This window comes from Sus scrofa, chromosome 9, assembly GCF_000003025.6.
Source record: "Sus scrofa isolate TJ Tabasco breed Duroc chromosome 9, Sscrofa11.1, whole genome shotgun sequence".
Taxonomy (NCBI): domain Eukaryota; kingdom Metazoa; phylum Chordata; class Mammalia; order Artiodactyla; family Suidae; genus Sus; species Sus scrofa.
The window spans coordinates 4525508-4541032 of record NC_010451.4 but is presented as its reverse complement, the minus strand read 5'-3'; the positions used below and the strand labels follow the sequence as shown (position 1 = coordinate 4541032).

The 15525-nt window shown below is 41.6% G+C and overlaps 2 protein-coding genes across 2 annotated transcripts in view; one reads left to right on the top strand and one right to left on the bottom strand.

Moving 5' to 3' along the window:
• The window catches only part of LOC100515441 (olfactory receptor 52A5-like), a 202980-nt gene that overhangs the window by 90464 nt on the left and 96991 nt on the right, over positions 1-15525 (bottom strand). The gene's annotated exons all lie outside the window — the stretch shown is intronic.
• Positions 8766-10339, top strand: LOC110255370 (olfactory receptor 52A5-like). The gene has a single exon (XM_021062372.1). It carries the CDS (start codon positions 9389-9391, stop codon positions 10337-10339), a length of 951 nt encoding a protein of 316 aa, XP_020918031.1. The 5' UTR covers positions 8766-9388.

The following is a 15525-nucleotide window of genomic DNA, read 5'->3' as shown; positions in this document are numbered from 1 at the left end:
GCAGTAGAGGTTTTCCTCTTCCAAGAGGGGCAGAATTAGAAGAGGAACCTTGAATAAAGACCACACTGTCTGACTCTCTTAAGGGGTCAGAAGATGACTTGGGAGCATTCCCTGCCAGGTACAGGTAGTGGGATGGCAGGTTGAGAGCACATCACTGAACGCAGGGATTTTGAGATGGAGTTACTAGTATTGTAAAAACTGGTAATGAAAACGCATGGGATTCCACGCGGGGACACCGAGAATTACTTGCCAGTTGCTGCTGGAACCGGGTCTGCTCCTACCTGACTCCCGAAGAGTAATCTTAGTTCTTCCTTTTCCTGTCACTCATCACGTCTCACTCAATTGCTCTTCTCCTGGGAGGTCAGCCTCACTTCCTTGCATTCCGTGGGCCGCGTGGCCTCTTCTACCTCTGCCCCCTCGGTAGCAGAACCCAGTGAAAGTCAGCAACTCCAATACGTTTGGCGCTGGGACCGTGTGCCCATGGGTGGACACCTCCAGCATCGGCTTTCAGGCGTCTCTTTTGCCTCCGCAAGACAGACACGCTCCACCTTCTGCACGTCTGCCTGAGGTCACGGTGGCATGTCCATCCTCTGACAGAACGCACAGCACTGGCTGTGCTATTCGGAGACACAGCATCAATTTAGGGAGCTCCAATTGGAGAAGAAAGCTGCTAGGCACCAATCTCAGGGTTCCCTGATGAGCAGGTGAAGAAGAGGGACTTAGAGGATTTATTAGCCCCTAAGGAAAAAACCACAAGGGACCCATCCGATTTTAACTGAACTCTCTGAAGCTCATCTGCACCGAATGTCCCTGATGTCATTTGTACTAGTTGCAGAAATCTCCTGGCTGTGCTTTTCTCCTTTCCCACAGCCTCAGTGCAGATACATTCATAATATACACAAGGTTTCTTTCCACAAGTGGTGTTCTTTTTGAGCTGCCCTTCTTTGCAAACCATTGACGTCCTCTTAAACGTAGACATGTTCCTGTGCCAGGAGAGCTCTATCTACTAAGTGCTCTTCTGACCCTTCCTTTTACTGAAGCACTTCTGGAAAGAACATGTTCTCCCCGTAAGTGATCATGTGCTACATTTTCCCATCTAACTCTCCTGCAGGGTCATTACTCAGATCTGTTTAAATGAACCCATTTCTGCAACTTCCGTCATTTCTCAGAACGACCAACTCTGGTGCCATTTCTATTTCTTCCCATGCTGAGCTCTGATCAAGGTGTGGCATATTTGAACATTTTTCTCTGGCTCCCTCTCTTCCCCTTCAACAGATTCTCTGTATGCGTGATGTACGTGGATGTACCTTGCAGTTTGAGAAGGAGAGGTGTTAGATCTTCTCTAAATGTTTGAAGGAATTCATCACGAAGCCATCTGGTCTTGGACTTTTGTTTGTGGAGAATGGTTGATTACTGAGTCCATTGCATGACTAGAAATTGATCTGTTCATATTTTCCATTTGCTTGCCAGTTCAGCCTCAGGAAATTGTATATTTGCAGGAATTTCTTCCTTTCTTCTACGTTTTCCATTTCATTGGTGCATAATCGTGCATCACAATCTCTAACGATGCTTTGTGCTTTTGTGGCATTGGTTAGGACCTCTCCTTTTTCATTCCTGATTTTATCTATTTGGGTTCCATTCTTTTTCTTGTGAGTCTGTCAAGGAGTTTATAAATTTTCTTTATTTTTTTCCAAAGAAACAGCAGCTAGTTTCACTGATTTTTTTGTTTGTTTAGTTGTTTTGGAAGTCTCTATTTCATTTATTTCTGCGTGATCTTTATTATCTCCTTCATTCTACTACCTTTGGGTTTTCTTTGTTTTCCTATTTTCTACGGTGGAAGATCAAGGTGTTTATTGGAGATGTGTCTTGTGTCCTGAAGTATGCTTGTGTTGCTATGAACTTCCTTCTTAGAATGCTCTGCTGTAACCCATAGATTTGAATCATTGTGTTTTACTTTCATTTGTCTCCACAATGCATGGGACTACACTGGCCAAATCTCATGCTCGTCGTAGCTCTGAACAGGTGAAATCCAAGGAACAAGCCTCTGTCTGCTAAGCTGCCCATTCCACCACTTCCCTATATTCTGTAGTCATCAGGAAGGAAGCATCTTCCCTCACAGGTGGCTGCTGCCTCTTCTCTTGCTTTGCAGCAACTCCTCCCCACAGACACATTCTGCAGTGTATACTGTAGAGTTTCAGCCCTTTCAAGACACAACTCATTTTAAGGATTTAAGAAAACATTCAGGATTAATGCAATCCTTGAAGAATTAATGACTATCAAGGAGAAGGGGAGGGTTGGTTCAGGGTTGAGAAATGTCATGTTTCTCAATAAGACAGTTACACATTTCGTCTACCTTGTGAAAGGTATTTAATAAGTCATATCACATAGCATTTTTACATATGTTAGGATTCAACAAAAACATCTAAAAATGTAAGGTAAATAATTGCACAGAAACAAAGCCAAACAAGCAAATGAAAAACATAAGGAAGCAAAAGAAATACAGAGGAGCTGCGGCAGATGAAAGAACTCTGAAGATACGTCCCTGTTAAGTCACCGTGCGGTCCTGTGTTGGATCCTGGGCAACAACAAAATGTCACTAGAAGGAATCTTTGGACTCTTATCCAACTGTGACTTTGAACTGCCAATTAGCTTAGAGTATTATCTCAGGATTAACAGTTCTGATGTTACCATATGACCCAGCAATCCCACTCCTGGGCACATATCCGACAAAACTTTCACTGAAAAACATACATGCACCCCTATGTTCATTACACCATGATTCACGCAGCCAAGACACGGAAACAACCCTGAATGTCCATCCACAGATAAATGGATTAAGAAAATGTGGCATATCTACACAATGCATACTGTGCAGCCATTAAAAAGAGCAAAATAATGCCACTTGCAGCAACAGGGATGGAACTAGAGACTCTCATCCTGGGTGAAGTACGTCCGAAAGAGAAAGCCCAATACCATACGATGTCACTTCTATGTGGAATCTAATACATGGCACAAATGAACCTTCCCACAGAAAAGAAACACAGGCACTGGACGAACAGACTTGTGGGTGCCAAAGGGAAGCGGAAGCAGTGGGATGGACTCAGAGTCTGGGGTCAAGAGATGCAGACTCCTGCATTCACAGGGGATCAGCAATGAGACCCTGCTGTACAGTACAAGGAATTACATCCAGTCACTTTTGATGGAACACGATGGAGGACGATGTGAGAACAAAAATGTGTGTATACATGTACGACGGGGCCACGTTGCTGAGCAGGAGTAATTGACAGAACACTCTACATCGAGTATAATGGACAAAATAAAAATCATAAAAATCTACGAAACATTCTGAGGGCTAGGGTATCACAGAATAGTTACACAATAGAGTATCACTTTCCTTGGAAAATACAGGTAGAATTATATAGGAAGAAAGAAGCACCATGTCTTCAACTTAATCATAAATGATTTGGAGCAAAAAAAGCAAAAAACGATCTCTCTCTCTCTGATTATCTACCTCTCAAATGAAAATGCGGCAAAACAGAAGTAATTTGTGACTCTGGCCAAGTGTTACATAGGAATCTCCTGACCTATTCTGCAATAGTCTATGCAATGAATGTTATATCAACATCAACCAATTTTGAGCACTGTTCTTGAAAATAACCTCAATTCAGAAAAGCTCACCATGAGTCACACACTTGACCCATTCAGAAATGTACTCATTTGCTTCTGATGATGGCCTGTACCAGTTCCTACTCAAGCAAAGTCCTAGGCATTGTCTCTTAAAAACAAAACAAAAGAAAGCAACAACTCCAGTTATGATGCCCCCTCTCTATTAGTTCTTACTCACTCCAATAGTCCATCTTACAGAACGTCTCATGAGAAGGAAAATGTATTTTTCATGTTTTACTGCTTGGTATTTCTTACGTATGTCCTACTTTTCAAAATTACCAAACTTAGCATTCTAAGTCTAAACACCAGTCTAGCATCTTCATGCATTATACATTGCTTGTTTTCAGGGGGTGCTTTAAATTACTTGACTTTCTACAGAAAATGGCTACTTGAGTATTCTGGACACTGTTTCTTCTATTATGTATAAAAACATGGGTGCTTCTTTGCTGGCTTAACTGCTGTCCAGCTTTTAGAATTTAGGTAGGTGTGTAGGGGAATACAGGAACTTTGGCCATTGTCATTGTTTTCTCATACCCGCTCCTAAAAGCTCCACAACACGTGCAACACTACCCGTCATTTTCAGTTTATGTAACTACTCCATCTCCGTAGATCACGTCCAATTTATCTGTATGCTCCTGACCCACATGGTATCTGACACTTGGTGACAGCATGCAGGAGAGGAAGACATGCGAGAATAATGACACATCATTTTAAGCAATTCTGCAAACCTTTTTTAAAAGTAAAGGATACTTTATTTACGATGTTTCTTGGAGTTTTGTTGTACAACAATGGGACAGAATCACACACATTTCCCTGTGCTGTACAGTAGGGCCCCGTTGCCCATCCATTCCAAATATAACAGTTTGTATCCCCCAAATCCCCCAAATGCCCACCCATCCCACTCCCTCCAACAGGCCTCCCACTGCCCCCCATAACCAGGAACCCCAAGTCTGCTCTTCATGGCCATGCTCCATTAATTCTCACAACAGGGTTATTTTTTAATTCAAAGGACATAGGAAAGAAACGATTATTTTGACATTTCAAACTCAAATACTTTGACCACAGACTATATTTATAGCCCCACGATAAATTTCACAAGGCCTAATACTAAAAACCGTTTAGCCTATTTTTTTTTTTTTTTTTTTTTTTTGTCTTTTTGCTATTTCTTGGGCCGCTTCCGCGGCATATGGAGGTTCCCAGGCTAGGGGTCAAATCGGAGCTGTAGCCACCGGCCTACGCCAGAGCCACAGCAACGCGGGATCCGAGCCGCGTCTGCAACCTACACCACAGCTCACGGAAACGCCAGATCGTTAACCCACTGAGCAAGCGCAGGGACCGAACCCGCAACCTCATGGTTCCTAGTCGGATTCGTTAACCACTGCGCCACGACGGGAACTCCCAGTTTAGCCTATTTTAACGTTCAAAAACACCAGTCATTACAATCATAAATTCATTACAGAAGGCCTTTATACAGTATAGTATTCTAAGTGCTTTAAAGAGAGTAAGATCACTGAAATAACAGAACAAATATATGAAGCAGTTATCAGTGGTATTTTCTACATGGCAGCACATGGAAACAAAAGCAGAGGAAACGCAAAAGAAAAAAAAAAACAACCCACAAATTACATCATAGTTAGGGGCAGAATTCAGGTTCAAGGCTACAGTCCAATTCAAAAACTCATTTTTTAACCAAATGTGGCTGGACTTAACCCCAAAGCAAAGTTCAAATCCAACTTAAAATTAGAGGCTGAAGACTAGTAGGGGGTTACGTAAGTTATTTTTCCATTTGAGATTCATAAGGACACTTTCTCTACTTATAGTCAGGTAATCATGACATCTAAATGCTTCTTTTTCAAGAAGATCTTTATGAAATGAGTCTCCATTTAACCCTAGTCTAGCTGCTAAAGGATTCTTCTAGCCTTCCTCAACCCCCACACCATCAGAAATGTCACATTAAGAGCCTGGGCAGCAACTTTCATTCTTAAGTTGGACAACGAAATACTGGAAACAGCAACTTCATTTCATCTATTGCATTTAGTACATAGCTTTCATTCTACGTTCCCTTCATAGATGTCATGGACTTAGTTCCCTCTTAGGATCTCACCGAGACTCGGCCTCATCCCCTCATTGTGGTGCTACATGCCAGTGCTGGCTACTCTGTGCTGCAGGAACCAAGAGTCCCCGTGGTTCATGGATTAAAACATGAAACTCCTCCCTCTTCCTGAAACATTTAAGTGTGTGCCGAGGATCGAGGATGGGAGGGATCGAGGATGGGAGTCCCTCGACAGGTCTATACTGAGAGCTGTATTATACACAAAGAAGAGTGCACAGAGTTGAGAACCTGTGGTCCTCAACTCCGCCTGCTTCCTAGTTTATCTGAAGTGTTCATCTTGTTTTCCCTGAAAATATTTCACTTTGGTTTGGTCCATCTCTTTCTGGCGTGAGGCTTTGGCAATCTGACATGCACTGGTTTCTTTGTCTCTTTGCTTGTGTGTTTTGGGTTCCCTGATGTAGAGACTCAGTTCCACCTGACTTCAGCCAGCCAGTGGGAATCACTGAGTGCCCAGCTAGGAAGTGATGCCCACGTGTACTCCAGGGTGAGCTGGATCCTCCATTTAACTGCCCTCATTTCTAGACCATTGCTTTTTCTAGGATGATAATAATTGCGTGGGAATTTCATGAGAAAAGGTGGCCAGGGAGCTTTTCCATTCCAAAGGAACAGAACGACTCAATAGGGCCAGAGCCAGTGACCCAGGACAAAAACACTGTGACTTCAAGTAAGATGACCAGGTCTCTCAGGCAGAGGCACGTCATCCAGTGTTGGTGGCCTTTCTCTTGTCCTATGCGGATAAGAGACATCTTATTTCCTCCTCTTCTAGGTGCTAGAGCTCCAAATCCCTACTGTAAAGTACCAACCCTTCTTCCAACCAAGTAAACAGCTGCCATAGATAACAGTTTCAGGTTGGGAAGTTGATAGAAGGTGTATGACTGTCACTAACACTCCTGAAAATACATAGCATCCTTTTATGGAAATGCGGTGGGCGCTGGTTTGGATAAAAGAAAGAATTGTGTCACCCACTTTCATATGGAAGAAGCTCAGAAAGTGACTGGTACCTGAGACCCTGAGGTGAATGTTCCCAGGTCGGCTCCTTTCATGCACCTAAAGAAGAAAGCACTGCTTCTCCATCTAGAATTCAACTAAATTTTTTGTTGAATCTCTCTGTCACGAGATCCATGCTCATTAGCCTATATTCACACTCTTATCTCAAATGTTTAAATGTACCTTGGTTGGCTCAGTATCTTGGTGAGTCAGTATCACTGACGTGTGTTATCTTGGGACACTGCCTTCTCTTAGGAATTTTTGAAAGGAGGCTCCTTTTGGTTCCTGTTCCCAAGGTGAAACCAAAGTTTGAGCACACTTTTAAAATGGAGAAACACGTTCAGACGATGAATCTTGTACATTCTGAACCATATTATGCCTCATCCTTGTCTCCAGGGACGCTAAAAGCTCTCCAGGGATTGGTGGAACCACATTCCCAGGTGCATCCTACACTATAAAGCATCCCTCCTGCACCATCGGAAACATCAAGACGATTGCCACTTCCTGGCCTCTATGCGAGTTAACACCGGCGGTCCCTGGTAGGTCTGTGGGTTTGGGATTCTGCATGGGCTCTAAGGAAATGAAGGGTTGGTTTCAGAAAGTGTGGCTGTATCATGTGATCCAAAGGAATTCCAGGATGAGAAAAAGCAATATGATCTTAGAGTGTTTGAGTTTTTAAACACTAGGAAGACTGTGTTGCACATTTGCACAGTATTTCTGAATCAGCTAACGTCACAAGGGGCGACAAATTGCAAAGAGAGGTTGACAAATAGAAAAAAAGATCTAGAGAATGACATCTGTGCTGATGGATGAATGGAAAGTGTATTTGCTAAAGGTATTATACATGTTTAGACTGGGAAGGACGCAAGAAAAAAGATGCCCTTCAGCTAATTCAGGAGAAATGCTCATTCGAGCAAAGCGCTCCTCAAATATCTCAAGTTCTTTGTGAGCCAAAGATGAATGTCCACTAATTAAGTGTGGACTTTTATTGACAGATCAAACACTTTATGTTTCTTCCAACTCTTTAGAGGGATTATGTCCTTTAATGTGCACAGTCACACTGTGATGTGTTTTTATCCATGATCCATCCTTGTTTCACCAACACAGAAACAGAGACAATGAGATGCTTTAAAATTGGCTTTAGAGCCTGTAAAGCAAAGTGGTGGCATCCAGGATTTACCTTCTCCTGGCAGACTTCAGATCCCGTGCCAATAACTGCCAAGATCCACAGCCAATGGGTCTCATTGGAAAGCAGATCTGGGGTTTTAAGGAGACATTAAGACATTAAGGCATTTGCTGCTCAATTCAAAGACTTAGTCCACATTTGCAGCTGTCTTGCACTGTGGCACACGATCTCAGAGAACCAGGAGGGTCCTCACACTGGAATTTATATATATATACATATATATATAATCTATATCTCATGTATATATATAAATAATCTATATCTCATATATATATATATATATATATATATATATAGATTGATTGATTTGGAGAAGAGATAAATACAGGTTGTAGGGAATTGGCAGGCAGGAAAGTCCCCACGTTTGGGAAAATGATAAGGCAAGCCACTTGCAGGAGGCCCTGGAGGCACACAGTCTTATGCATGAAGGAAGCAGTGAAGGGCACAGAGAAAGAAGGGAATGGAGCCAGTCCTGTGAAAACCAGTGTGTAAAGGAAAATGTTCACCTGTATAGAAAGTGTGTTTTGAGTGGATATAAGATGCATAAAGCTATACGTAAACACTACATTTAAAGGGGAGTTTTGTTACTGTAAATAGTTATGAAAACATAGGTATTCAGGCCGAAAGACTGTGGATAAGGAGAGAGAATAACTGAAGACAGAGGTTGATACTGGAACACAGGTGATGTGCCCACAGTCGGGCCTCCCACAGACAAATCTAAAAGAGACTGGTAAGGACAACACCCATGAATTTAAACGTGTGGATTTATTGTCACAGAGTTTAAGAAGGAAAAGTGTAAGACGTATGGCTGGTTTTGGGAGAAACACTGAAAGTTTGAAACATTGGATTGAAAGCATCCGGGGAGAATCTTTTGCAGAGTGTTCAGACCATGGAGAGACTAAGCTGGCTAAAAAACTTAGGGAGTTGCAAACCTGAAAAACATTCTTTTCACAGTTGCTAATCTGGTTATGATCAAGCAGAACGATTTTCTACCATTGCAGATTCCTCATAGCTAAGCTGGCTATAGAGTCCAGTTCCTGAAATACCCTTACTCTGAATTCAATGAATTTTGTCCCTCACTTCCAATTAGCCGGTGATGAAGAAGCATAGAAGATGATAAGCAAAGATGAGTTAAAGGGATCTTGTTTGTTCCCGTAGTCAGGGACCAAAAGGAAGCCATCAGGTCCACTTAATACATTTCATTGAAAATTAGGACGACATGCAGATACATAGAACCGGAGGACTGGTCACATAATGACATTGGAAAAAGAGACAGAAAATTAGCGAGAAATAGTTGGGATAGAAAAGATGAGATGGGATACCCCTAACTAAGGTCCATTTTACTACAATAAACTAACTTTGTCTTATCTTTAACTTATGAAGGCTTCACAGGCAATAGAAGGTGAAGCAGCCCTTGCCCTAGGCACCAGGTGAGCATGCTCACCTTCAACGGCTCAGTCTTCATGCCCTCTGTCCTCACACTCATCGGGATTCCCGGACTGGAGTCCGTGCAGTGCTGGATCGGGATTCCGTTCTGTGTCATGTACCTTATTGCTCTGAGTGGGAATTCCCTGATCTTAGTGATAGTCAAACACGAAAGCAATCTCCATCGTCCTATGTACATTTTCTTGGCCATGTTGGGGGCCACGGACATTGCACTTAGCACCTGCATTCTCCCCAAAATGTTAGGCATCTTCTGGTTCCATTTGCCAGACATCTCTTTTGAAGCCTGTCTTCTGCAAATGGGGCTTATTCACTCCTTCCAGGCCATTGAATCCGGGGTCCTCCTGGCGATGGCCCTAGACCGCTACGTGGCCATCTGTAACCCCTTGAGACACGCCAGCATCTTCTCCCGACAACTCCTGACTCACATGGGAGTTGGGGTGACACTCAGGGCTGCCATTCTCACAGCACCGTGCCTGGTACTTATCAAATGCCGTCTTAAACACTATCGAACTACCGTCATCTCCCACTCTTACTGTGAGCACATGGCCCTCGTGAAGCTGGCCGCTGAAGATATCCGGATCCACAAGATCATTGGTCTGTTTGTTGCCTTCACCATCTTAGGGCTTGACATCATTGTCATCACTGTGTCCTATATTTCGATCTTTATCACTATCTTTCAGCTGCCCCAGAAGGAGGCACGATTCAAAGCCTTTAACACCTGCATCGCCCACATCTGCGTCTTCCTGCAGTTCTACCTCCTCGCCTTCTTCTCCTTCTTCACACACAGGTTTGGTTCTCACATCCCGCCCTGTGTTCACATCCTCTTATCCAACCTTTATTTGCTAGTCCCACCTTTTCTCAACCCCATTGTCTATGGCGTGAAGACCAAACAAATTCGCGACCATGTCCTGAAATGTGTTTTTTTCCAAAAGACATCTTGATCATTAGTGGCTCCTTCTATAGAAATTTTAGTTTGGTTCAAAGACGCAACCTGAAGATGGTGAACACCTGTCTACATTTGAAAAAAACATTTAAACGCCAATGCTCAGAGTTTAAGGAAGTGTTTAACAAACTCTCAAATACTTAAGAATTTTGATTTGCTACTGATATAAAGAAAAACTCTCTTAAGTTGCAATTTTAAAATGTTTTTGTAATTCTTCTGTTTTGGTCCTGTTTGTTTAAACCTGGAATTTCCCGTATGGCAATAAGTATTCCCATATACAAAACAAAATTGTAGAAAACACTTCATTTCAGGAAAGTTCCCAGAATACATTAATATGTTTTAACTGCTTCACCAATCCATACTATAACTCTGGCTAGGTCTCATTTTCAAATATCTGCTTGTGCATCTACCCTTTGATAAATTTGGTATCAGGTATGTATTTTTATCTACTTTCCCAAAATAATAATGAATATATAAGTAGTGTATAAACGATAATATCAACACCAGCAACACAAAAACTGGATGATGCTAACCAAATTCTGTGAACACTGAGGAGATGGCATAGGTACGAATAAGAAAAAGTTAATAAAAATATTAGGTATATGCAAAAACATATTTTTTAGTCAAATAATTTGCTCAGTACTTAAATAGAAACCATCCTTCCACAGACAGACATTGTAATGATTTTACCCAATTTGAGTTTTACCTGAAATTAGAGGTTTAAGTTTTAGCCCTGAACACTTACACCAAAACATTTCATTGCTTTTGGAAATTTCATACTGCAAGTATCTTGAGTACAGGAACTGTTCTAATTTATGTTTGTGTCAACAGTAAGACAATCTCTGAGCCTTCTTTGAAATTCAGGAAAAATAACACTGAATAATGTACAGTTCAAACATTTTCCTGCTGTTGCTCAATGGTATGCAAAAGCAGCAAATCTAGAGGCTCTAAGATAACACACACCATCATCTTACAGAAAATTTGCACGGTAGAGATTATGCCGATATTAGTAAAGTAAACAAGACGATAACTTGAGCGGATCATTATATAATCTTGAAAGTATGAGCCAGATACGGAACTGACATAGGAGAAACTGGCTCCTCAAAGAGGGACTTCAGCTTTTTCTTCATTCGCTGCTGTTCCCCCCCCACCCCTACGCACGCCTTCATCCTTCTGCAGGATGCTGCATCAGTAGAGATGCAGTTTAAATTTACTTCAATTAGTCTTCAAGACTCAGAACCAATACGATGATTTTTAAGAAGGACCAAGTAGACAGACGTATCTGGATCTCTAGTTGTAAAATTCGTAGTTAGAAAAGACATAACCTATGGAAGTAGTCCACTACCAAAAGAAAGAAAGAAACAAAGAAAAAGAAAGGGATAATGACATTCAAGAAGCAGAGGAAGAGAATAATTTAAAAAAAATCTTGAATGAAACAGAAGTTTGAGTCATAATGCACTTAATTTTTAATAAAATTTGTCTAAATATGATGTATATGAAGAAAGGAAAAATACAGCAAGAGAAGTAATAAAACAATGTATTAGTGTATATCAGACATACAGACATATGTTGCATGAGATAATAAAAGCTTAATTTACTTGAATTTCATCTTAACGCATTAAGTGTTTCAAAAAGTACTGGCATCCATATTGCATAGTGGGTAACTGGTGAGGACCTCAACAGCTCAAAAGAAAGTAAAATGGCAAATACGCGGATTCTTTCAAAAAGATCGTCATGCAGAAAGGACACAGAATAGGGGTCAGAAGTATACGATATTCCTGAATAAGGAACCGAGGCAAGCAGAGAGTAATGACAATAAGAGATTAATGATGCGTGACCGGGAGAACCAGATTCCAAAGTATAAAGCACAAAAATGCATCGAGGAACAGAAAGGACCTTAGTAACATAAAGGGTGTTAAACAGCTATGTTTAAAAAGCCCAAGTTAGGTAGAAAAAACAACCTCGTTGTTTGAAGAAGACAAAATTTTCTCTTGGCTTCAGATACATGATTGCATTTATCTTCCAGAGGACGAGGAAAGGCAAACAACAGAAACCATAAAAATGCATTATGATACAGAAAAAGTAATTTTCAAATGAGATTGTGAGGTATAACTTGGCCATGGGTTGAAAGTCCATCTTCTTAAGCCTATAATTCATTTGAGAGGACAAGAACAGGGTGCAATAATCGAGCCACTACTTTTTGTCTTTAAAGGAGAAGATGAGATATAGGTTAGTTAGTAAAGCTAACAGTTCCGTTGAAAATACAAGCAAGGTAATGACTTTACCTTTGTAAGAATAAGGAGAATTTAGTCTTTGATTGGGGTGATTAGAAAGAAGTAAGTAATACAGCCACTAGGGCAGGCATGCTTTCTTTGCTTTTTGAAATATAACCTCAAAGGAAAAGTGCAAATAAATTACCATAAATGTGAGGACATAAATCATTTTTCATATCCCACAAGCCTTGTATGTGTCCCATTGCTCATTACAATCTCTATCCTCCCCAAAGGTATCTTTATACGAATATCCAATATAATTATATGTTTGCTTGGCTCTATACTTTTTGAAACTAAGCATGCATTCTTAAATGTTATAGTTTATTTTGCTTCTTTTTAAACTTGATATAAATAGAAGCACATACTATATTTTTTTTATTGTTCTTCTTATGGATTTTTATCCTGGATATTTTGTGTGCCTCTTTTTATGCTCTTCTTCTTCCTGCATAATGTACTATGGAAAGAATAACATTTCTTTACCCATCCTATGCCTGGAGAAGAGTCAAGTATGAAGAACAGATTTATAATCATTCTCGTACATGGATCTTGCTGCACTTAGAGTGATGACTTCTGCATCTAAAAACGGCTAATTCATAGGGTACCAACACGTTCCAACATGAGTAGATAATGTAACACATTTCTGAACTGCTTGCGTCAATTAAACCCACTGGCAGAATCTAAGAATCTGCATTACTGGAATCTTTACTAATACATGATACAGCCCTTCATAATTTTAGCCATATAGTATATATATAAAAGTAGCATTTGCGACTGTGGTTGGCACTTTCCAAATGAATAACCAGATTGCATTACAGATAGGACACACACCAATCCGAGAAACATCTCAACTCTCCACCTGATGCAGGGGTCATCTGCTACCCTAGACTCTGTCTAATGAGCTGAGTCCTCCGCTGAAAGGCACATCAAATCTGGGAGTGGCGCAGACCCTCGGTGCCTCTGTAGGCAGTATCATTTTGGGACCAGTCCTTAGAAGGGCTCTGTGCTCCAAGATCTGCAGCATGCAACAAATCTGACCTGGAAAGGGGAGGAAAACACAAGCAAAACGCTCAATAGATCCACGTGCTGACTAGTAGCCTACTTGAAAGCAGCCCGACCACGGCTTTGCACGCTGTATGAAGGCTCTTCAATAGACCAGCTGGGTTTGTTCAGCAGAGAGGACAGGAGAGAGAATACTGTGCTCTGAAAAGCCATCCCTAGGGATGCTGAAGGTAGGTTTGGATATAACTAGAACATGGGATTCTCAAGCGTATATGTATCTTAAATTAAACTACATATTAAACATATTTTAGAGTATCAAAGTTCCTGTGACCCAGAGATGCTGAAAAATCCCATGATCTCCGTCTCTAAGCAGAAGCATCTTCCTTCACCCCATCTGCACACACAGGAAGCATAGCACCTGGGCACTGCTGATTTTTTTCAGCTTGCCCTTTGTCTTAGCAAGTCTTACTTCTTACAGAGCTTACCACACAATCAGCCCTGTCTTTCCAAACCTTTCCAAACACACTTCTGCCTGGGGTTCTGAAGTGCATCTGGAAATCCTCTGAATGCCCAAGGATGGCCAAGAGGAAGTGAGAATAACCAAGAAGAGGCGGTTATGTGTTGTGTTTCCAATTTCCTTTCCTTGAAAAGCATGCAATAAAGCAGGCCAATTTTCTCAGTCAGGGAATGGAGTCCAGCTCTACGTGCACCCCCACGACGGCCTTCCTTTTCTCTGCCACACATCTAAGCAGGAGAGGAGCCCCAACCTCTGGTGCTGAAAGAAACACAACTGCACTTTGACTAAGAGAACATTGTCGTCTCCAGGCTGGACTCGATATTATCAGGTCCCCTGGGAAATGAGGAAGAAGATTGTGCTGAGAAATTCTGGTTGCCCCTCTGGTCCTAAAACTCCTTCCTTGCCCTAGAGAGTAAAACGTAACTCTCAGGATTTGCACAAGGCCATGGAACGTTGGTCAGCAGGGAAAATTATGTTAGAAAACACAAATCATCCACAGCTGAGACCAGCAAAGAACAGCCTCCTCCTGCACTTCCCACTGCTGCTTCTGGATGCTGAGTAAGTGGATGCTTAGGTACGTGTATCCAGTTAAGGGGAGATAAAAGCAGGTGTCTTGAAGTACAAACACAAGTACAGGCAGTGAAGACAGACTGTAGGGGGAAAAAAATCCAAGTCGTAAAAGGAAAGAGTATAAATATATTTTTGATAAGGTCTGATTTCGAAGTTCTAGGAAGTATGATTCAAGAACAGTACTAATAAATTCGAGACTCTGCTTGGGAAGATGGAGGGGTTAAGGGCAGGTAGCAGCCACTGGGGAGGCCGAGGAACCTGCAGATGTTTGACCTGAGGAAGAAAGCATCTTTAGTGCCTTGAATCTTTGTGCTAATATATCTGAAGACACAGAATTCAAAAAGCAGGACGCTCGTTCAGAGAAGGCATCAGCTCAAGACAAGGAGATCTTTTTGTGAGGCTTGTGCATAATTGGACAGTCTTGGGACGTATGCTCATAGTCAGATGTCAGGAAGCAAGACTGAGGAATTCTGTTTGAAGACGGTGATTTGGCAGCATAAAATTCAAAGCATTCCGAATTTAAAATTTGAAGAGTTTGAGAAATGGAGAGTTTGAGGGGGGCGGTAAAGAACCAAGAATAATATCCAGAAGCAGGGACTTGACTTACAGAGAAATACGTTGGAATGCTTAGGACAACAGCACTTTGAAAAATTACAAATCTGCTTGATTTAGACAGTTAATCCCTTATGCAACCAACCTCTGTCATGTCGCTTCAAAAGGAGATTCTGCTGTGTAGCACTGGGATCTATGTCTGGTCACTTGTGACGGAGCAGGATAGTGTGAGAAAGAGAATGTATATGTGTATGTGTGACTGGGTCACCTTGC

Excerpts from the sequence above, each read along its gene's own strand:
- LOC110255370 (XM_021062372.1), top strand. The coding sequence starts at position 9,389 with ATGCTCACCTTCAACGGCTCAGTCTTCATGCCCTCTGTCCTCACACTC.